This window comes from Pristiophorus japonicus, chromosome 20 (assembly GCF_044704955.1).
Source record: "Pristiophorus japonicus isolate sPriJap1 chromosome 20, sPriJap1.hap1, whole genome shotgun sequence".
NCBI lineage: Eukaryota > Metazoa > Chordata > Chondrichthyes > Pristiophoridae > Pristiophorus > Pristiophorus japonicus.
Window position 1 is genome coordinate 20,197,094 of NC_091996.1, and position 23,847 is coordinate 20,220,940.

General features: G+C 45.3%; 1 protein-coding gene across 4 annotated transcripts in view; it reads left to right on the plus strand.

Moving 5' to 3' along the window:
- Positions 1–721: 721 nt before the first annotated feature.
- Positions 722–23,847, plus strand: part of LOC139232422 (tetratricopeptide repeat protein 16) — a 57,170-nt gene continuing 34,044 nt past the window's right edge. The window contains exons 1-7 of one of the 4 annotated variants that reach the window (XM_070862574.1): positions 722–819; positions 2,421–2,518; positions 5,300–5,481; positions 10,476–10,566; positions 13,853–13,996; positions 15,959–16,059; positions 20,415–20,544. In XM_070862574.1, the coding sequence (XP_070718675.1) occupies positions 2,441–2,518; positions 5,300–5,481; positions 10,476–10,566; positions 13,853–13,996; positions 15,959–16,059; positions 20,415–20,544 (726 nt within the window). In that variant the 5' untranslated portion in view covers positions 722–819; positions 2,421–2,440. The other 3 variants (XM_070862573.1, XM_070862576.1, XM_070862575.1) reach the window with 3 other exon arrangements.

A 23,847-nucleotide genomic window follows, 5' to 3' on the forward strand; every position in this document is an offset into this window, starting at 1 on the left:
ACCTCGCGAATTTAGCGCCCATTGTGCAACACATATCCGGTCACAATGATGGCTGCAAAACGATTGGTCAAGAGGCTGGTCAGTGCAACCAATCTCAGCTTTACGAGTATAGCAAGCCGGGTGGGCGGGACCACTTTAGGAGTGATAGCGTTTCTGACCAATCAGAGAAGGGAAAATGACGTGTTCAGGGCTGAGCGGGCCAATCGGGGTATTGGGAGCTTTTTCCAGCTGGGGTGGGAAAAGGAGCGAGTGTGAAGGAGCGCTGAGTTTGTTTATTCCACAAATGTGCAAGGTGATTGATGTTTATAAAACAACCCACCATTAAAATACTGCAGTGAAACCCCTTTAAAACATTCTGCCCTTTTGTTAGTTCGACCCATTCTGGATCATCTAAAATAACAGGAAATCATTCAATTGTTGACTGATTTACTATAAGTATAAATATACGATCAATATAATTGCAACTAAATGATAATGAAGCACAGGCCACAATAGCACAGGGAGTCGGCGTTTTGAACGATTTAAAGCCAAATACTGGGGGCTCTGAAACCAATTCACGCAGTGCTGGAAAGACTGAGGTGGACAAGGCAGCACCTTGTGGAGAGGAGAGGACAAGTGCAGGGGTGCACTGGGCACTTCTCCCCATACATGCTGCTCAGTATTCCAGGCTGTCACTGAGCAACGTTCACTTCCGCCTTGGCTTTGATCGGCTTCCCCCGCTTCCTGGTTCTGGTTACCAATAGCAACAAGACGCCGAGGTGGTGGATACAATGTGACTGCAACTGGTTCCAAAGGCTGTCTCCGAAGGTGGTGCGGGAGGTGGGTGATAACACAGTGACACTCCGTCTATTCATTTGTCCCACCCTCCATCTGCTCAAAAACAAATGGAGATGGCTCAATCTGTCATGGACTAGCTGTGGCTCAGCGGGTCACCTCTCTCGTCTCCGAGTCACAAGGGTGTGGCTTCACAGTCCCACTCCAGAGCCTTTTGAAATCCACTCCACCGAGGGAGTGCTGCACTGTCGGAGGTGCCGTCTTTCGGGTGAGACGTCACACAGAGGCACTCTCGGGTGGATGTAAAAGATCCCACGGGCACTATTTTGAAGAAGAAAGAGCATGGGAGTCCTGGCCAATCCCTGAACCAATATCACTGAAACATATTGCTGCTTGTGGGGAGCTTGCTGTGCAGCAAATTGGCTGCTGCGTTTCCCACATTAAAACAGGGACCACAGCTCAAAATTGCTTCCCTGGCTGTAAAGCGCTTCGTCACGTTCTGAGGTTGTGAAAGGCTTCATGTAAAAATAAGTTCATGTTTTATTTTATCAACTAGATATAGATTGATTAAAGTATGCCAGCGTTCGTTTTAAATAAATGGAAAATGTAATTAAAGCATCGACAAAATAAGTTAGATCGTTCTCAGACTTTGAACTTGCAGCGAATGAATTTACCGTTATGTTGACTTGGGGACCAATGGTAATAGCTGGGACCTGGTTCGATAGACCAGTTTAAAAAGTTGCTGGTGTCATTTCCTAGCTGTTTCCAATCCCCACCACAGTGGCAAAATGTTCAATAGATAGAAATGGAAAACATAAAAATGTTTTGTTTGTGCAGCAACCATAATAACAATTCCTGTTACATGTATGGGGACTAGAGTAAATATTTTGTGACTAGACTGCCTATTTTGTTATAGAAACATAAAAAAAATAGGTGCAAGGGCAGGTCATTCGGCCTTTCGAGCCTGCACCACCATTCAATATGATCATGGCTGATCATGCAACTTCAGTACCCCTCTCCTGCTTTCTCTCCATGTCCCTTGATCCCTTTAATTCCCATATCTAACTCCCTTTTGAATATATCTAACGAACTGGCCTCAACAACTTTCTGTGGTAGAGAATTCCACAGGTTCACAATTCTCTGAGTGAAGAAGTTTCTCCTCATCTCGGTCCTAAATGGCTTACCCCTTATCCTTCGACTGTGAGCCCTAATATTAATAAACTAGTTGTGCCCCACAACTTTCAAACATGTTACATATCTTCTACTATCTGCCATACTACTGTAGGTTAGAAGTGCAGAAATTTTTATTTTGAAAATGTTTTCATTACAGTGACAATGCAATTTTGAAAGAAATCTAAATTTCTAACTAATGCCGAATTGTAACGGGTGAATGTTACGGACAAATTAATGACGTTTTGCAATTGACTGCTCCAACTAGAGAATCTTGCAAAACTGGAATTAGGATCAGAGCTACAGTGCTCTTTCAGTAGACCCCAGTGCACAGAGCTTTCAGATCCATAGAGCTGGGCCTTAGGAATGAAATCAGGAAGCACTTTTTGGAACTTGATTTTTTTTTTAAATAACAGTTTTTCAGTGGTTGAGATTGTATTATGCGATAATTTCTGCACATCTCCTGCCTAAAACAGTACAAGTTACAGAAGATGTAATGGAGACCAATGCAACTATGGAGCAAGCGAAGGAGCAGACACCGAAGGAAGAAAATATGTCCGAAAGCTTGGTTACGGTAAGAACAAGTGCTTTGAACGGTTTAGCATATTAAATTTTTACCCAGCCATCTATTTAATAGGACATGGTCCAATTAGTACAACAGTGATTGGCTCCACAAGATGGTCACTCCTAAAGTTTGAAATCACTGACGTGAGGTATGACTGAAATCAATTAAACAACCACTTTTCAATTATACTTGGTTCATCACTACTTCTGATCAATACAGAAATGATTGCGAGCCCGATAGATGCGTGAGAGTTTGTGTACAGTCACTTGATTGTAATAGATCTACAAGTAGGTCCATTTAGCCCAACAGCTAATCTACAATGCATTAAAAGTATTTCATATAGCACACAATGCTGTATCACACAACACACTTAATTCCTCAGATCTTAACCGTCACACTTTAGAGAGGGTACTGCACAGATTCAGCAGAATGATACCAGGGCTTAAAGGGTTACATGAAGACAGGTTGCATAAACTTGGTTTGTATTCCCTTGAGTTTGGAAGGTTGAGGAGTCATCTAATCGAGGTCTTTAAAATGATAAAGGGATTCAATAGGACAGATACAATGAGACTATTTCGACTGGTAGGATAATCCAGAACAAGAGGGTATAATCTTAAAACTAGCACCAGGCCATTTGGGAATGAAATCAGGAAACACCATTTCACACAAACGATAGGGAAATTCTAGAACTCTTTGCCTCTAAAGGCTGCAGATTCTGGGGGTCAATTCAAATTTTAACGATTAAAGGGGAGAAATTCGGGTCATTTGCACTCCCTTTAGCAGCCCCCCACCCCCCCCCTGAGGGCGCAAATGACTTTTCGCCTGGGTGCGGTGCCGTTAACGACTCGCTGAATTCGGCGGGAGTTTAGTGGCAGCGGTAACCGGTGGCGCCGGCGATGATGACATCACCGTGCACACTGACCCGTTTTCGCCCCAGAGCGAACATTCGGGAGCGCCCCCTGAAGTTGCGCCGGGCGATGACAGTGACAGCTTCAGGGGGCGTGTACCAGGATGTAGGCCGCTCGTTCGCGGGGCGCTAGTTAAAGGGGAGGGGGCGCTCGTTTTAAAAATCGGCCTACTTACTGGCCCATTGCAGCCTGGAACTCTGGGTCTGTGCTGTGATCTGCCAGCCCGGCATTCCGCTTGAGTGCCGGACTGGTGCCACGGTTCCCCGCTCCCCGATGGTTCAGGTATGGACCCGCAGAGTCGGCAGTATGGCCCTCCCCTTTAATGAAGGGAGAGCCCCTTCTACGCGGCAACGCTACGCATCCCAGCACGTAGTGCTGCGCCCCTCCTTTTACTTCCACCCTGCTTGCACCCCACAGAGTGCAACTGGGGGGCGGTAACCCGAAGTGGAGAGAGGCTTCGATAGATTTTGTTATGTAAGGATATCAAGGGATATGGAATAAAGACGGGTAAATGGAGTTGAGGTACAGATCAGCCATGATCTAATTGAATGGCAGAACAGGCTCGATGGGCTGAATGGCCTACCCCTGTTCAATCTTCCTATGTTCCTATCTTTTGACTCCCCATGATCAATGTCACGGAGATCTAATTGTTTTCCTAATGTGATTATATTTGTGAAGGTATGCATCCTTTGAATTTCTACCTGTGGTGTGTGTAATGTATTTGCTTCGTGGGTTCTTTGCTTAAGCATTCATCGCAACACATTGCTATTAAGAACTAGTTGGTTTATTAAAGGTTTAACAATCACACTACACATTACCAGTTCATCCACTGTGTGCACCACCTATAGGTCAGAGGCAGGAGATAACCTACTTTTAGACCTTCCTAAACCAACTGTAAGGAAGCATTTAACAGCAGCCCAGGGATACCGTTCATTTTCCATCTCTCCTGGAGGAAGCATTACCTGTGATTGGCAACATGGTCATGTTCTGCGAGTGACAGCTGCCTCTTGGTACATTGCTAAGTTGTCATTATCATGCGAGTCTGGACAATGAGTGTCGATAAGCTTTTTACCTGTTGGCAGCCTCACAACTGACTGTAAATGTGTCCTTACTTCTTCACAGACACATTTTCCAAGCAGATTCACTGGGAAGTGTTGCGGAGCAGAAGCCCTGGCTGATTTTATCTTTCCCCTTTCCTCGAGCAGGGACACCAAATCCAATTGTAATGATCCATTCGATCAAAGATTCATCATCTTCATCATAGGCAGTCCCTCGAATCGAGGATGAATTACTTCCACGCCAAAAAGGACCTAATATTCCAGGTCCCGAACTACATCTTGAAGGGTGGAAGCTGCCTGTGGGTGAATTTTTTTAAAGTATGGTGGTCATTGCACACCAGCCACCACACGGGCTTGACAGAGCTAGGATCAGCCAAGGCGACTGGAGACCAGCTCTGCTGCACGGACCTAGTGCGCACACATATCACAGTGTGGGTTGGCCCATGCTGCCCCTGGGCCCTCTCCTCTTCTGGGCCCGAATTCACGCCATTCCTGGGCCTAGATCACGTGAAGAGCATGGAGGTGGTGGACCCGGCATGCCACTGCGAAGAAGGCGACTGTATTAGACGTCATCAAAATCCGGGTCGCTGATTAGAGCGCGGGCAGGCGAATGAGTGGCAAGAGTTCATAAGCAAAGATTAGTCATCGATCAGTTGCCCTGGTCTGTGTGGCTTAGCAGCATTCGACACATGGAGCCCTTTATATGCCCAAATACCTCATCCACTGTTTCAATAACCAAAGACTGATGCAATCATACTCTTTCCATGTTCTATTTAACTAGGCTGGCCCAAGTCTCTTGACAATTAAATGTTCTCATTCCACAGATTGAAAACTTCCTATCAGAGATTGATGTGTTTCCCACAGCTATATCTGAAGAACAACTGGAAGCAGCCAGAGAGAAATCACAGCAGAATCTCTTTGGATCCAGTGAGATTTTTTGCCTGGATGAGAGAGTTGCAAAAAATTACGACATTTCGTTCATAATAAATGATCAGGCTAACAAACAGTGAGTATAGTGGCAGCCACGGTCAACCCTAATGAAGAGCATGGTTTGTTTTATGATTTTTTTTTTCCTTCTCTGCTTAGTGATGTGATAGTTCAGTGACAATATGTTACTGCAGTAATGGATCCCTTAGAGGAGATTCAGAATTCTCATCCTTGTTTTCAAATCCCTCCATGGCCTCGCGCCTCCCTATCTCTGTAACCTCCTCCAGCCCCGCAACCTCCCGAAATGTCTGCACTCCTCTAATTCTGCCCTTTTGAGCATCTCTGATTATAATCGCTCAACCATTGGTGGCCGTGCCTTCTGTTGCCTGGGCCCTAAGTTCTGGAACTCCCTGTCTAAACCTCTCCGCCTCTCTATCTCACTTTCCTCCTTTAAGACGCTCCTTAATACCTCCCTCTTTGACCAAGCTTTTGTTTACCTGCTCTAATTTCTCCTTATGTGGCTCGGTGTCAAGTTTTTTTGTCACATAATACTCCTGTGAGGCGCCTTGGGATGTTTTACCATGTTAAAGATGTTATATAAAATATAAAAAGTTGTTGTTGATTCACATTTACGTCACTCAGAACTTAGAGATAGTTGTCATTTGAGAAGGAAGGGCTCCACTTTGGACAATACTGAAAACAGCTAACATGCTAAAGTGACATATACACATACAAAAATGACACAGAAAAAGACCAGCTGGTCTATTGAGCCTGTCCCATTCAGTCGTGTTGCAGTTGAACACAGTGAGGCCAAACGCTTCTCGTTCACCAGCAGCCATGTAATCTCTTGGGAGAGACAAAACAAAAACAGATAAACACCCTAGGCCAATTCAGGGGGGAAATATTCTGGGAAATTCCTCTCCGACTACCAAAGGCAATCAAAAATGAGTTCCAGGAGACACATCACCCAACATCACACCTACCTTTTGTGCGCAAGTATATGACGTGCAGGACCTCCCTCAATGCTGGCTCTCCAAATTATAGCAAAACAATGTTCATGTTGTCCTTGAATCCCTCATCGAAGAAGTCAGATTAGAATTAGCTCAAGCCCAACAGACCTGTGTTTTTCAAACTTCTTTGGCACCCTCACCTCTTTTGAGGCAGATACCTTGGGATGTGATTGAATATATGTCTTTGATGGGCTGATGAGATGCCTTCCTTGGTGGGCTTTACATCCCCCTGTATCCCCCCTTCAATCTCGATCTATTCTCTGATGTTTTTCCCCACCTGTGTGTAGTATATGCAAGCACTCTAATAACTCCATGAGGTAAGGGTATTGTACTTGAACTGTAGTGACCTTAGTCCATTTATTGCAGCTCCTTGAGTGAGGACACAATGAGGTGAGCTCCCTTTTATACTTGATTACCTGCAGTGTGCAGGTGACTCTTAGGTCTCCACCAGTAGCACCCTCTGGTGGTACAGATATGGTGTATACAGTGTGAAGATACATTTAGTGGTCTAGTGTTACAATACATACATTATACATACAAAACAGTATGGATGCACCTGGGAACACCAGAGTATAGCTGAGATCAGGGAGTACATGGCAGGATGAAAGCTGAATTTCCCATTCTATGGCCGTATAAAAGATTGGGATAGCTTCAAGTGAATGGACAGGACTGAATTTTGTTCTATCCTTCCTTTTTTTAACCCCACCCCCCTTTTATTTTTATTTTTCTCTCTGTTACCCATGATGGCTGGTAATTATTCTGCCATTCACACCCCATCTAGACTCATCTTTTGTTTCCGAAGCTGTGCAATGACCATCTCAATTTTTGCCCATCATCCTTTTTGTCTCTCAAATCTCTCCTGCCTTCCACCCTATCACAGACCTTCCCTTTTGTTCTTTCCTCCCCTCCCCCTTTCAGTGCCCCTGCACTTCCTTTAAGAATCTGTTAATTTCGCCAGTTCTGATGAAGGGTCATCGACCTGAAACGTTAACTCTGTTTCTCTCTCCACAGATGCTGCCTAACCCGCTGAGATTTCCAGCATTTTCTGTTTTTATTTCAGATTCCAGCATCTGCAGTATTTTGCTTTTGTGTTATGCTGGATGTAAAGGAATGTTAGTAGATACTCCAGTCCAGTATTCTAAATCAACTTAAGTCCAAACAGTGCTGATCATTCTCGGGCAAACTATAATAATAAAAATTTTACTTGTATATAGCGCCTTTAATGCAGTAAAATGTTCCAAGGTGCTTCAAACAGTATTACAAGGCAAAACAGATAAATTTGACACCGAGCCACAAAAGAAGAAATTAAGGCAGATGACCAAAAGCTTGGTCAAAGAGGTAAGTTTTAAGGAGCGTCTTAAAGGAGGAAAGAGAGGTAGAGAGGCGGAGAGGTTTAGGGAGGGAGTTCCAGAGCTTTGGGCCCAAACAGCTGAAGGCACGGCCACCAGTGGTTGAGCAGTCATAATGAGGGATGTTCAAGAGGGCAGAATTTGAGGAGCGCAGACATCTTGTGGGGTTGTGAGGCTGAAAAAGATTACAGAGATAGGGAGGGGCGAGGCCATGGAGTGATTTGTAAATAAGGATGAGAATTTTGAAATTGAGGCGTTGTTTAACCGGGAGCAAATGTAGGTCAGAAAACACAGGGGTGATGGGTGATTGTGACTTGGTGCGGGTTAATACACGGGCAGCTGAGTTTTGGATGACTTCAAGTTTACGTCGTGTGGAATGTGGAAGGCCAGCCAGGAGTGAGTTGGAATAGTCAAGTCTAGAGGTAGCAAAGGCATGAATGAGGGTTTCAGCAGCAGAAGAGCTGAGGCAGGGACGGAGGCGGGCAATGTTATGGAGGTGGAAAAAGGCGGTTTTAGTTATGCCACGGATATGTGGCTGGAAACTCATTTCAGGGTCAAATATAACACCTAGGTTGCGAACGGTCTTGTTCCCTCTCCGATTGATGCTCGGGAGAGGGATGGAGTCAGTGGTTAGGGAAAGGAGTTTGTGGCGGGGACCAAAGATAATGGCTTTGATCTTCCCAATATTTAATTAGAGAACATTTCTGCTCCACCAGTACTGGATATCGGACAAACAACCTGACAATTTAGATACCAAGCAGGGGTCGAGAGAAGCGGTGGAGAGGTGGAGCTGGGTGTCATCAGCGTACATGTGGAACCTGACTTCGTGTTTTCGGACGATATCACCAACACACATGTAGATGAGAAATAAGAGGGGGCCAAGGACAGATCCTTGGGGGACACCAGAGGTAAGGATGTGGGAGTGGGAAGAGAAGCCATTGCAGGAGATTTTCTGGCTACGATTAGCTAGATAAGAATGGGAAAAACCCCAACTGTCAGTCAATTGTTAAATATCGTGACAGGGTTTGTTACCACCCAGAGGTAATTAAAATTCATAATATTTTCATATTGGTTTTAGTCTTTACAGGGAGCTGTTTAATCCTTTCCCAGAGTGCTCCATAAATACTTGGCTCGTTGGTGACAGGAGCTGAATGCGTTGCAGGTTTTACATATTTTGATAAAACACCGTTGGGCCAAAATTCATCAGCCCACTGCCCGCTGCCGACTGCTGTCACTGACATTCCTCCTGAAGATCCGCCCAGTGCCACTTTGGGGGTGGCCTGGAGCGGGGGCGGGAGGGGAGAGCCGGCGGGAACCGCCCGCTGACTTCAGCGGACGGCCGAGTGGCGCAGCTGAGCTCCCGCCCGCCGAGCTCCCAGATTCCTGCGGGCGGGACTCGGCGGCAGAACGGGGGTGGACCGCTGGCTGGAGGCTGGACTGTCCCCGACAGTAAGTAGGAAGAACCTGAAAAAAAGGTAAGTGAACATGTTTTTAAAAAAAAAACATTTGGAAACAGCGACTTACCTGCATGGGATCCCCTTGAAGGTCTTTGGATCGTTTATTTTTTATTGGTGATTTTTTTTTTCAGGTCTTCGACGCTCCGTGGGCCCGACTCCATCCTCGGCGGCACTTGGGCGGCAAGCGCCTCTGCCGCCGAGAATGAGACCTCCCGCCCGCTGCCGCCCAGATTGGCGGTGTACGTCGTCCATTTGCCGCCCGCCGACCTTCGAGGGACCTCGGCCATGAATATCCCGCCCAAAGTTCCGTCCGGTACCTCGGCGGCACTGGCCTTGCTGCAAATCGGCCCCCCTGAATGTTCCCTTGTTCCTTATGAGGAAACAACCTATGGAGAATAATATATCACATCGAAAACTGCTGGTGTGACCAGTGCATATCATTAAAAGATTTGAAAAGTTAATTGTGTCCGCTTGGCTCAGTGTTAGCGCTCCTGCCTCTGAGTCACCAGATTGTGGATTCAACTCCCACAATGAAACTCAGCACACAAACTGGGCTGACAGTTCCATTGCAGCAAAGAAAGAGAAAAAGACTTGGATTTATGTAGCACCTCAGGACAGCCAACGAAGTACTTTTGGAGTGTAGTCACTGTTGCAATATAGGATACGCGGCAGCCAACTTGCGCACAGCAAGCTCCCACAAACAGCAATGTGATAATGACCAGATAATCTGTTTTTTTTTGGTGGTGTTGATTGATATTGAATGAATGCTGCATTGTTGCAGGTTCTTCTCTTTTTCAGACATTTAGCAAAGGCAAGTGTCTGCCTGTTCAAGTGGATGAAAAAGATCTCAAGAAATGTTTTTTTCCTGTGTCCTGGAAACATTTATCACTCAACCAACACTACCAAAACAGATTAATTGATTATTTATCTAATTTTGTGTTTGTGTGATCTTGTTGTGTACAAATTTGGTTATATAACTACAGCGAAGGATATTCTGAGGATGTGAAAAGCGCTATATAAATGGAAGGTTTCATTGCTTACAAATGGTATCTAAATGGTAATTAACTTTTCAAATCTTTTAATGATGCGCATTGGTCATACCAGCAGTTTTCAATGTGATTTTCATCAAGGTCTCCGCCTGCCCGATGGCCACCGAGATACCGGACGGTACAAATGGTAAGCAATAGACGGTTGTGCTGAATAGATAAGATACCGTATGTCAGACATTCATTTAACATAAACATCTTGATTTTACAGATGTGAGCAAGGAAAGATACAATTTACCATGGGGCTATTGGACGAAGCCGTGATTTCATTTACTAAAGCTATTACTCTAAATCCTCAGATGGTAAGAAGATTTTTGGGGGAGGGATGTGTGAGGCGGGACAGGGAGGTGGGCGGGGGGGGGTGGGGAGGTGTTGATCGCAGTAGGCTTTTTGACTCAACTTCTGAAAACAAGCCAGGAGAGTGCAGGATTAAAGTTAACAGACTTCTAGGGAAACTAAAGATTAGGAGAAATATTTTTATTTGCTCAGGAGTAGTGGAAGTGTGGAATAAACTCCAAGAAAAAAAATGTTGAAACTGTATTACTTGGTTTCTTAAAAGAGGAACAGGATAATTATCTGATTGGGAATGTGATTGTAGGTTAATATGGAGGGGAGATGACCTTAAAGCTCCACATGGCACAATGGTCCTCCGCTGGGAATGAGGCCGAAGGTTAAAGGAAAGTAGCAAGAAGGAGAGGGCTGTATGTTCTTTATGGAGGGCAGTAGTTCAGGGTTGAATGGTAGAAATGAGAATGAATGAATATTCTGAAGCACAGCGTTAATTTCCACATGTACGCTGATGCCACCCAGCTCTACCTCACCATCACGGTCTCTAAATTGTCAGACTGCTTGTCCGACATCTAGTTCTGGATGAGCAGAAATTTTCTCCAATTTGAATATTGGGAAGACCAAAGCCATTGTTTTCGGTCCCCACCACAAAAAACGTTCCCGAGCCACTGACTCCATCCCTCTCTCCAACTACCGTTTGAGGCTGAACCAGACTGTTCGCAACCTTGGCTCCATATTTAACCCTGAAATTAGCTTTGAACCACATATCCGCAGCATAACTAAGACCACCTATTTCCGCCTCGGTAACATCGCCCGTCTCCGGCCTTGCCTCAGCTCATCTGCTGCTGAAGCCTTCATCCATGCCTTTGTTACCTCTAGACTTGATTATTTCAACGCACTCCTGGCTGGCCACCCACATTCTACCCTACGTAAACTAGAGGTGATCCAAAACTCGGCTGCCCGTGTCCTATTGTGTCAAATCTTTTTATCTCATAATACTCCTATGAAGCACCTTCGGACGTTTCACTAAGTTAAAGGTGCTATATAAATGCAAGTTGTTTTATTACCATTATTGTTCAGCAATTATTTAACCATAACTTTCCGTCAGGAGATTAAATGTTTAGGGTCGAGTCTATGGTTTGGTAGATTGTACATTTTCTGTGCAAGAAGTGGTTGTGGTGAGGTAATTGGCCTATTTTTATTTCATGGCTCTATTTTATGCTCTTAGTTATAATGTATGAACATCCACAAGACTGACAAAACACTAATATAATATTTTAACGATTTGATTAATAACATTATGTTACTAGTGGCACAGTCTATGATGACATTAGAGTACCAAGGCACATCTGCATAGAGATTTACAGCACAGAAGGAGCCAATTTGGCCCTTTGAGTCTGTGCCAGCTTTTTGCTCGAGCAATCCGAAACTAATTCCACTGCCTTGGGCTCGCCCTCTAGGACTATTTGTGAGAATGCTACAGGTCCAGTAAATAAGAAGTTGACCAAAAAGCTGCTAGGGCTGTTGAGAAGGTGCATTATCCCATTAAGATCATAAGAACAAAAGAAATAGGAACAGGAGTCTGCCATACGGCCCCTCGAGCCTGCTCCGCCATTCAATAAGATCATGGCTGATCTGATCATGGACTCAGCTCCACTTCCCTGCCCGCTCTCCATAACCCTTTACTCCCTTATCACTCAAAAATCTGTCTATCTCTGCCTTAAGTATATTCAATGACCCAGCCTCCACAGCTCTCTGGGGCAGAGAATTCCATACATTTACAACCCTCTGAGAGAAGAAATTGCTCCTCATCACAGTTTTAAATGGGCGGCCCCTTATTCTAAGACCAGGTCCCCTAGTTTTAGTTTCCCTTATCAGTGGAAATATCCTCTCTGCATCCACCTTGTCGAGCCCCCTCTTTATCTTATAAGTTTCAATAAGATCACTTCTCATTCTTCTGAACTCCAATGTGTATAGGCCCAACCTACTCAACCTATCCTGATAAGTCAACCCCCCACATCTCCGGAATCAACCTAGTGAACCTTCTCTGAACAGCCTCCAATGCAAGTATATCTTCCTTAAATACGGAGATCAAAACTGTACGCAGAACTCCAGGTGTGGCCTCACCAATACCCTGTATAGTTGGAGCAGGACTTTGCTGCTTTTATACTCTATCCCCCTTGCAATAAAGGCCAACATTACATTCTGGCCAAAGCCAATTCTTCTGCTGTTCAAGTTGTGGTTGGAAACAACCATGAAGAGAATGGCTGTGATAAACAAATGCTTAAGTCATGTACAGATCTGTTTAACACTTACATGATTCTAGATTCTAGTGCACTGTTTTAACATAACTGGATTATCAAATATTCTAGGCCGGATTTTCACCTTTTGGGGTTTTTCGGCGAAAACAGTAGTGATACGTGAAACTTACCATTTTTGCCGCGCTACTGTTTTTAGCCCGAACTTTTGGCCTTTACGTCGGTAACGGAGGCGTTACGCAAGCATTCGCGATGCAAACCGTGAGTTTCGGCAACTTTATTCTGGGGCCGGGAGCGCTGCGAGAGAGGGCTTGGGAGGGGGGAAAACACACACACACAAAATTCCAAAAACCATTCCAACAACATTTACAAGATCCTTATCTATCGAATCGCTGAAAAAAAATTTAAAAATAAAAACTTTAACTTACTGTTTTTGAAGGTTTTCATACTTAACGCTGCTGGCAGGGCTACACCGGCAGGTTTGACCTGTCGCTATCTGGGTGCGGCGTACGGGTCGGGAGAGAGCCGGAAGTCCAACGCAAACACAATCCACGTCGGCGCACCTCTCCCCGCCGCTACTTGGGAGCGTCGCCGCAAACAGGTAGCCGAGGATCCCGCCCGAGGTTTACGACCGGGTTTTTGCCGCGGAGGGTCAAATCGCGGCGAAAACTCGGTCACAAACCTGCCGAAAATCCAGCCCTCATAATCCAGCTGCACTCTTTCTGGAATTATCCTGTAATAAGGGAAGATACAGTACCTCCCAACAGGGACCAGCAAATAATGTAATGCAAAGTGCACTGTGATAAATCAATTTACACAGGGTGGAATACAGGAGTGATATTGCTCTACAGATATAGGTGCCTATTTTTTGACCCAATTCAATTGGATGTACCAACACATGTGGCTTGTACTGTGAATTTTAATTAAAATAATGATTACTTAAAAGAATGACTGAAAAAAAAATGTTTATCACAAGTCCATAAATGCTACTTACTGCTTGTAGTTTGAAATCTGACTTTTTGAAATCCCTTGCTTGTTGCAGAAAGAGTTTTATGTGAGAAGGGCTGAAGTATATCTCCACACCGGAGACTTCCAATCTTCTATCATCAACTACAAAAAGGCCAGCGCTTTGGATCCCTCAGATGAAGACCTTGTGTCACAGATAGCACATACCATGTACATCCAAGTGCGTCCATCCATCTTGGTGTCTTATTTTGTATATGTGCTTACCCAAGGTTTTTTTGAATGCTATCTGCACAAATTCCAGTAAGGAATTCAGGAGAAACGTCTTTGCTCAGAGTGCGGTTAGAATGTGGAACTCGCTGCCACGTGGAGTGTTCGAGGCGAATAGCACAGAGGCATTTAAGGGGAAGCTAGCGGGATTAAAGACTAGAAGGTTATGTAGACAGTGTTAGATGAAATAGGGTAGAAGGCATAAACATGTGGAGCATAAACACCGACATCGACCTGTTGGGCCAAATGGCCTGCTTCTATGCTAAAAATACTAAGTAATCTAATTTTCAAATACATTTTAAAATTCAAAACAGTTTGCTGACTTCAGAGCTGTGTCAAATCTCTCTGCAGTCAGATTCTGAATGATGTCACTGATCTAAGGGAGTGAGGTTCCGTTGCAGTTTGGAGGCGGCAGAATCCAGGAGGCGCCACATTTTGCACCAGGCGCGCAAGTCCCGCTCCGCTCGAAAAATTCGGGTTACTGTCCCCCGAGAGGAGGTGGGACACAGTATGACGCGCTCCGCTTTCTTTCTGGGGCGGTAGTGCAGCAGACGGGTCGGGAGCGGGGGCACAGGGCCGCGTAAGAGGGGCTCTCCCCTTCATTAAAGGGAAAGGCCCAAGCTGCAAACTCCGCAGTGAAGAAACGGGCCTCCGTGGACCACTAGGGAGCGGGGGGGGGAGGTGCCGTGCCAATAGCCTGGCACTCACGCAGAACGCCGGGCTGACCAATCAAGACACGGACCCCACGATCGAAGCACCAACGGATGCAGAAGAAAGTCAGAAGATTTTTTTTTTTTTTTAAACGGCCGCCACCTCCCCGCGAGTGGCCAGCAACCCGGTTAACGTTCCCTGAAACTGTCGCTGGCATCGCCCGGCGCAACTCCAGGGGGGGTTCCACAATTCTTGTTCCGGGGCGATTAATGGGGCGCTGTGCACAGTGATGACGTCATCATTGCCGGCCAGCGGAGCGGGGAGCCACAGGTTACTACCGTGGAATTTAGCGGGAGTCGTTAGCGGCACCGTGCTCGGACAAAAAGTCCTTTGCGTCCCGTTAGCGCCCCCGGTGGGCGCTAACAGGAGGCACAAACAGCCTAAATTTCTCGGCCTAAGTCTTTAAGACATAAGAAAATGAACATTTACATGGCTGATGGAATGATATTACATAGCAAATCCCCTGGGAGGACAGACGCATCAATGTTAGCGTCCTCGGCCAGACCAACATCCCCAGCATTGAAGCACTGACCACACTTGATCAGCTCCGCTGGGCAGGCCACATTGTACACATGCCAGACACGAGACTCCCAAAGCAAGCGCTCTACTTGGAACTCCTTCACGGCAAACGAGCCAAAGGTGAGCAGAGGAAACATTACAAGGACACCCATAAAGCCTCCCTGATAAAATGCAACATCCCCACTGACACCTGGGAGTCCCTGGCCAAAGACCGCACTAAGTGGAGGAAATGCATCCGGAAGGGCACTGAGCACCTCGACTCTCATCGGCGAGAGCATGCAGAGATCAAGCGCAGGCAGCAGAACGAGCGTGCGGCAAGCCAGTCCCACCCTCCCTTACCCTCAACGACTGTCTGTCCCACCTGTGACAGGGACTGTGGTTCTCGTATTGGACTATTCAGTCACCTAAGGACTCATTTTTAGAGAGGAAGCAAGTCTTCTTCGATTCCGAGGGACTGCCTATGATGATTACATAGCTTCTGAAGTTATTCACTTTGCCATGTATATGCTATTATGGCCAGCATAACAGTCAGACATAGACTCAAGAGCTGTACCTCTACCATCTTCAACTAAGAATTAAATATAGAATTAAATTTAGGACTTTCTGTCCATTTTGTTGTATGAGTTCACTGTAGGGTCTTGTTCTATCAGCATTGCCTAGTTCTGACTGTATTTTTTTTCTGCAGGGTCAGTATCTATTTGACGCGAAAATGTATGTGGCTGCATTAGAGGTTTTTGCACAAGCTTCAGATCTGAGACCTGAAAAGCAACACTACTACATGCGAAGGTGATTCATCATCTGCATTCTGCTCTAGTAATTGTATTCAAGGTGCCTGTGCTACGCTGCAAGCTGGCAATGTGCCAAAATCAAATGATAGTACTACCATAGTCATAAGGACATGACATAAAACCAACCACCTTAATGCCTTCATCAGCATAAACCTGATACAGTGAATTGCTTTGTCACAGTTTTAAGTACAATTAAGTATAGCTAACTATGAAGTATGTCATGGTTACACCATTGTATTGAGAAAAATGCTGTTTCATATCTTCAGCAGGACAGTTAATCTTGTAGAGAAATGTGGTGCTGGCTAGGGTTTTGTAGTTGAAGGGCTAATATTTTATCTTCTGTAAGGACGGGAATTGCAGCAATTAATCTGCCATTTTGGAGTCCTGCCTCCAGAAACAGTGCAGTAATACATACGCTCCAGCCTACACGCCTCGAAGGCAGAGCCCACAGCCATGGTATGTGGTTTTGCTACCTGCCTTTGGAAGCAAAACGTCGTTTGCCTTCAGGTCTACTAATCTATTATGGTGAACCTGTGGAATTCTCTGCCACAGAACGTTGTTGAGGCCAGTTCGTTAGATACATTCAAAACGGAGTTAGATGTGGCCCTTACGGCTAAAGGGATCACGGGGTATGGAGAGAAAGCAGGAATGGGGTACTGAAGTTGCATGATCAGCCATGATCATATTGAATGGTGATGCAGGCTCGAAGGGCCGAATGGCCTACTCCTGCACCTATTTTCTATGTTTCTACATTTCTATGTTGTGGTCGGGCCGAACTCTCAGCGGTATAAACAATTTTCAGCTTGTGCCGTATCTCTTATGTTTTGCACCAAGGCCAACTCCCATAGTGGAGAAACTGTGCTCCCGACAAGCCAAAGTGTGACCTTAAATACACAATATCTGTTAAAGGGTCCTTCTAGCAATGATTTACTCCTAGTCTCATATCCCCCCAGTCTTCAGAAATAAATAATAATCACTATGAGGCTATGTGGCTTAGCCTATAATCGACAAACCAGATTTATTCAAAGTAATCATTAAATAGTGGAAAAATGAACACGGCAAAATTGACTAGATCAATTCATAATTCCTTGGTTCACTAAATGATAAAAGACTTGACGCTTCACTGACTCCTGTAATAACTGAATTTAAATCTGTGTTTATTACACAAAGTCTATAGGTGACATTCAACATTTCACATGCTCGCCACATGGTCTAAAGTAGAGTGGAACAGGAAGGACATTGAACTGGCCAGAAGCTGCTGAATGTATTTCTGTGCATGGAGTGGTCAGCCAATGTAAGCAAACAAACCTGGCTGACATGCCTGTAACAAATGCATCCTCAGCCGGACTGGCAATTACCGCCTCAGTGAATAACTTCCCAAACAACGTCTTGGCACAGTGAGCATAAAAGGTTTATTAATATTATGCATCATGTGCTCACATATTTTAGTGCCTAACCTATACCCTCCCGTCTGAAAAACAACCCTTCACCACTACTCTATGATTCTCATGTCCTTGCTGCCCCTGCCACTTTAATCCCATGAGCTTCAATTTTGCTAACAAGTCTGTTCTGTGGTACTTTATCAAACGCCTTTTGAAAGTCCATATACACAGCATCAACCGTACTGCCCTCATCGACCCTCTCCATTACTTTTCAGTTTACAGCTCCATTTGTATGGTACCGAAACATGGATGTTGAAGAAAGAGGCGGTCGGGCTTCTAGAGAGCTTTGAGATGTGGCTTTGGAGATGTATGGAGACAGTAAAGTGGCAAAGATAGAATCATACAATGGTTACAGCACGGAAAAGGCTGGTTGGTCTGCCGAGCCCGTGCCGGCTCTCTGCAAAAGCACTTCAGCTAGTCCCACTCCCCCGCCCTTTCCCCGCAACCCTGCAATTTTTTTCCTTCAGATAATTCTCCAATTCCCTTTTGAAACCACCTGGAATGCACTGCCTCCACCACCCTCTCAGGCAGTGCATTCCAGATCCCAACCACTCGCTGTGTAAAAAAAAAAAAAAAAGTTTTTTCTTAAGTCTCCTTTGGTTATTCTGCCAATCACCTTCAATCTGTGTCCCCTGGTTCTCAACCCTTCTGCCAATGGGAACAGTTTCTCTCCATCTACTCTCTCCAGACATGATTTTGAGATAAGAAAAGATTTGAGCAAGTATTGGCAATGATTCAAGAGTAATGTATTTTGATGAAGTTATCAGATAACACAAATTAATTGGACTGGGCACATGATTAGAGGGGATGGGATGTTGAGACAGGTGTTGGAAGGATGGACGGAAGGGAAAAGACCAAGGGAAGAAAAGAAGGATACTTCTGGGCCACCTGAAGAATTGGGAGATCGAGCGAAGAATTGAAGAAAGAAGCACAAGACAGAGCGGTTTGGAGAATTGAATCCGACCTGCCTTCGGCAGCCCACTGATGATGATAATTTAATATAAAGATTCCTCTGGCATTAAAAATATGTCTCACCGGGTGAATTAGGCATCATAACATTGAAAGCATCTCCATAATATAAATGGAGTATAAGTATGCTTTTCGACCCTGGGTGTTACAACTCTGACCTCTTGAGCATCCCCAATTTTAATCGCTCTGCCATTGGCGGTTGTGCCACCAGGTGCCCGTGCCGTAATCTCTGGAATTCCCTCCCTAAACCTCTCTGCCTCTCTACCTCTCTTTCCTCCTTTAAGACACTCCTTAGAACCTACCTCTTGGGCTAAGCTTTTGGTCATTCGGCCTAATTTCTCCTTATGTGGCTCGGTATCAAATTTTGTTTGATAACGTTCCTGTGAAGCGCCTTGGGACATTTTATTACATTAAAGGTGCTATATAAATACAAGTTGTTGTTGTTGTATGAGAATGGGGATAGCACTTAACAGATGTACACTTAAGTTGAAAGGTTTCAGATACTTCACCACATTTCAGATACAAAATCATTTAAATAGGTTCATCCCGGACTTCAGTTAATTAAATCGTGAAGAAGTTCACGCTCAAGTAAGATGACTCATGTATATACAACTTCACTTTCCCCTCCCCACCAAAATAAATTCTAACAGCGATCCTCGTATAATTATAAAGCTTCTCTCACCTCACCTCCCACTTTTATGTCGGCTGGTGCCCACAGATGTACGTCACACGCTGTTCTTTCTGTCAGGGCTTCCCTATCCACTGGTCCTCTGCCCCACCATAACGGCAATATTTAAATGTGAGTTCCCACTCCAGCTGCAACCATGACTCCTACTGGTGATATTAACTCTCCTCACCCACCATCTCTCCTGCAGGGCTGCCTTCCATTTGAAATGAGCGGAAGTCTGGACAGGGGTTGGGCGGGGCTAATCGCCACTGAAATACCATAGTGCAGAAGGAGAGACACAACAGCTGACAGCAGCAGTTGAGAGTAATGCCCTCGAGTAGCACAACTGCTGGATCCACCAGTGCTTCGCCAGGAGGGAAACCTTGGGGAGGATTGAACTGTGCATCAAACAATCCCTCTAGTTTTTGCTGCGAGTACAACAACAACGTGTATTTATATAGTGCCTTTAACACAGTAAAACGTCCCAAGGCGCTTCACAGGAGACAAAAATTTGACACCGAGCCACATAAGAAGTTGTTAGGGCAGGTGAACAAAAGCTTGGTCACAGAGGTAGGATTTAGGGAGCGTCTTAAAGGAGCAAAGAGAGGCGAAGAGGTTTGGGGAGGGGCTTAGAGCCCAGGCAACAGAAGGCGCGGCCACCGATGGTTGAGCGATTACAATCAGGGATGCTCAAGAGGGCAGAATTTGAGGAGTGCAGATATCTCAGGGGGTTTGTGGGGCTGGAAGACATCACAGAGATAGGGAGGGACGAGGCCATGGAGGGATTTGTAAACAACGATGAGAATTTTGAAAGCGAGGTGTTGCTTAACTGTGAGCCAATGGAGGTCAGCGAGCACAGGAATAATGGATGAATGGGACTTGATACGAGTTAGGACATGGGCAGCCGAGTTTTGGATGACAAAAGTAGAGGGATACATTTCTATTTTCTTTTATGAAAGGTATGCAATACATTAAGATGCAGATCAATACATACTGTGTCTGTTGGAACTTTTTTCTGAGCTGGAGGTATGGCAACTCGTACTAAAATTTTTTTTTTTCTTCCTTCCCAAGACACTGACTCATGCTGGGCACTGGCAGCCCTCTGGTATCTCACTATTGCTCAAGCGTGAGTCTGGACAGCCGTGTTAGTTACAAAGCTATTTGACAGTGGGGATAATACAATTATACCCAGTCTTGTCCTCATCCATTGTAAACACGCACCACACACCACAACGTCACTGAACAAAGTAAAAAGTTACCTTCTTTGTTTTCCAGTATTGCAACCCTGGTTGCATTGGGAAGGCTTGAAGATTGCCTCCACCTGGTCAACAATCAACTTGAGTTTGTGACGTCCAATCCAGATCTCTACATCCTTCGGGCGAGACTGTATGACCACTTTTTCCAAGTAAGTGTGGTGCACTGCTTATTAATGTTTTATGTTATTAGTCTCGATCTCTCTTTTCAGAAATAAGTTGGAGAGGGTAGATTCTTGGTTAGTTACGCACAGTGCAGCTCTGCATTAAAAATCACGATCTGAACTCTTATAACAAATGAAGGTTTGTGCTTACAAGCCGATCTAGATGTTGTATGTGTTCATTCTGTTTCTGCTCCCAAACATGATCGATACACAATGAGCAAAATAAAAGAGCACAGGAACATAGGAACTGGAGGAGGCCATTCAGCCCCTTGTGCCTGTTCCGCCATTCAATGAGATCATGGCTGATCTGTGATCTAACTCCATCCACCTGCCTTTGGCTTATATTATATACCAAGGGGCCGAAATTCATCACTCACCACCCACTACCGCCGACAGTCCTCCTGAAGATCCGCCCACTGCCACTTTCAGGGTGGCCTGGGGCGGGCGGGAAGGAGGGGAGAGCCACCGGGCACCGCCCGCTGACGTCAACGGACGGCCGAGTGGTGCAACTGAGCTCCTTCCCGACCAGATTCCTGTGGGCGGGAGTTAGCAGGAGTCTGCGGCAGAACGGGATGGACCGCTGCGAGGAGGCTGGTCTGTCCCTGATAGCAAGAACGAAGATCCTGAAAAAAAGATAAGTGAACATTTTAATACTTTTTTTTTTTCAACAGCGACTTAGAAACATAGAAACATAGGAAATAGGTACAGGAGTAGGCCATTCGGCCCTTCTAGCCTGCACCGCCATTCAATGAGTTCATGGCTGAGCATGCAACTTCAGTACCCCATTCCTGCTTTCTCACAATACCCCTTGATTCCCCTAGTAGTAAGGACTCCATCTAACTCCTTTTTGAATATATTTAGTGAATTGGCCTCAACAACTTTCTGTGGTAGAGAATTCCACAGGTTCACCACTCTCTGGGTGAAGAAATTCCTCCTCATCTCGGTCCTAAATGGCTTACCCCTTATCCTTAGACTGTGTCCCCTGGTTCTGGAATTCCCCAACATTGGGAACATTCTTCCTGCATCTAACCTGTCTAACCCCGTCAGAATTTTAAACGTTTCTATGAGGTCCCCTCTCATTCTTCTGAACTCCAGTGAATACAAGCCCAGTTGATCCAGTCTTTCTTGATAGGTCAGTCCCGCCATCCCGGGAATCAGTCTGGTGAACCTTCGCTGCACTCCCTCAATAGCAAGAATGTCCTTCCTCAGGTTAGGAGACCAAAACTGTACACAATACTCCAGGTGTGGCCTCACCAAGGCCCTGTACAACTGTAGCAACACCTCCCTGCCCCTGTACTCAAATCCCCTCGCTATGAAGGCCAACATGCCATTTGCTTTCTTAACCGCCTGCTGTACCTGCATGCCAACCTTCAATGACTGATGTACCATGACACCCAGGTCTCGTTGCACCTCCCCTTTTCCTAATCTGTCACCATTCAGATAATAGTCTGTCTCTCTGTTTTTACCACCAAAGTGGATAACCTCACATTTATCCACATTATACTTCATCTGCCATGCATTTGCCCACTCACCTAACCTATCCAAGTCGCTCTGCAGCCTCATCGCAACCTCCTCGCAGCTCACACTGTCACCCAACTTAGTGTCATCCGCAAATTTGGAGATACTACATTTAATTCCCTCGTCTAAATCATTAATATACAGTGTAAACAGCTGGGGCCCCAGCACAGAACCTTGCGGTACCCCACTAGTCACTGCCTGCCATTCTGAAAAGTCCCCATTTACTCCTACTCTTTGCTTCATGTCTGACAACCAGTTCTCAATCCATGTCAGCACACTACCCCCAATCCCATGTGCTTTAACTTTGCACATTAATCTTTTGTGTGGGACCTTGTCGAAAGCCTTCTGAAAGTCCAAATATACCACATCAACTGGTTCTCCCTTGTCCACTCTACTGGAAACATTCTCAAAAAATTCCAGAAGATTTGTCAAGCATGATTTCCCTTTCACAAATCCATGCTGACTTGGACCTATCATATCACCTCTTTCCAAATGCACTGCTATGACATCCTTAATAATTGATTCCATCATTTTACCCACTACCGATGTCAGGCTGACCGGTCTGTAATTCCCTGTTTTCTCTCTCCCTCCTTTTTTAAAAAGTGGGGTTACATTGGCTACCCTCCACTCCATAGGAACTGATCCAGAGTCAATGGAATGTTGGAAAATGACTGTCAATGCATCCACTATTTCCAAGGCCACCTCCTTAAGTACTCTGGGATGCAGTCCATCAGGCCCTGGGGATTTATCGGCCTTCAATCCCATCAATTTCGCCAACACAATTTCCCGACTAATAAGGATTTCCCTCAGTTCCTCCTCCTTACTAGACCCTCCGATCCCTTTTATATCCGGAAGGTTGTTTGTGTCCTCCTCAGTGAATACCGAACCAAAGTACTTGTTCAATTGATCCGCCATTTCTTTGTTCCCCGTTATGACTTCCCCTGATTCTGACTGCAGGGGACCTACGTTTGTCTTTACTAACCTTTTTCTCTTTACATATCTATAGAAACTTTTGCAATCCGTCTTAATGTTCCCTGCAAGCTTCTTCTCGTACTCCATTTTCCCTGCCCTAATCAAACCCTTTGTCCTCCTCTGCTGAGTTCTAAATTTCTCCCAGTCCCCGGGTTCGCTGCTATTTCTGGCCAATTTGTGTGCCACTTCCTTGGCTTTAATACTATCCCTGATTTCCCTTGATAGCCACGGTTGAGCCACCTTCCCTTTTTTAGTTTTACGCCAGACAGGAATGTACAATTGTTGTAGTTCATCCATGCGGTCTCTAAATGTCTGCCATTGCCCATCCACAGTCAACCCCTTCAGTATCATTCGCCAATCTATCCTAGCCAATTCACGCCTCATACCTTCAAAGTTACCCTTCTTTAAGTTCTGGACCATGGTCTCTGAATTAACTGTTTCATTCTCCATCCTAATGCAGAATTCCACCATATTATGGTCACTCTTCCCCAAGGGGTCTTGCACAACGAGATTGCTAATTAATCCTCTCTCATTACACAACACCCAGTCTAAGATGGCCTCCCCCCTAGTTGGTTCCTCGACATATTGGTCTAAAAAACCATCCCTTATGCACTCCAGGAAATCCTCCCCCACCGTATTGCTTCCAGTTTGGTTAATTTATGTGCATATTAAAGTCACCCATTATAACTGCTGCACCTTTATTGCACGCACCCCTAATTTCATGTTTGATGCCCTCACCAACATCACTACTACTGTTTGGAGGTCTGTACACAACTCCTATTAACGTTTTTTGCCCTTTGG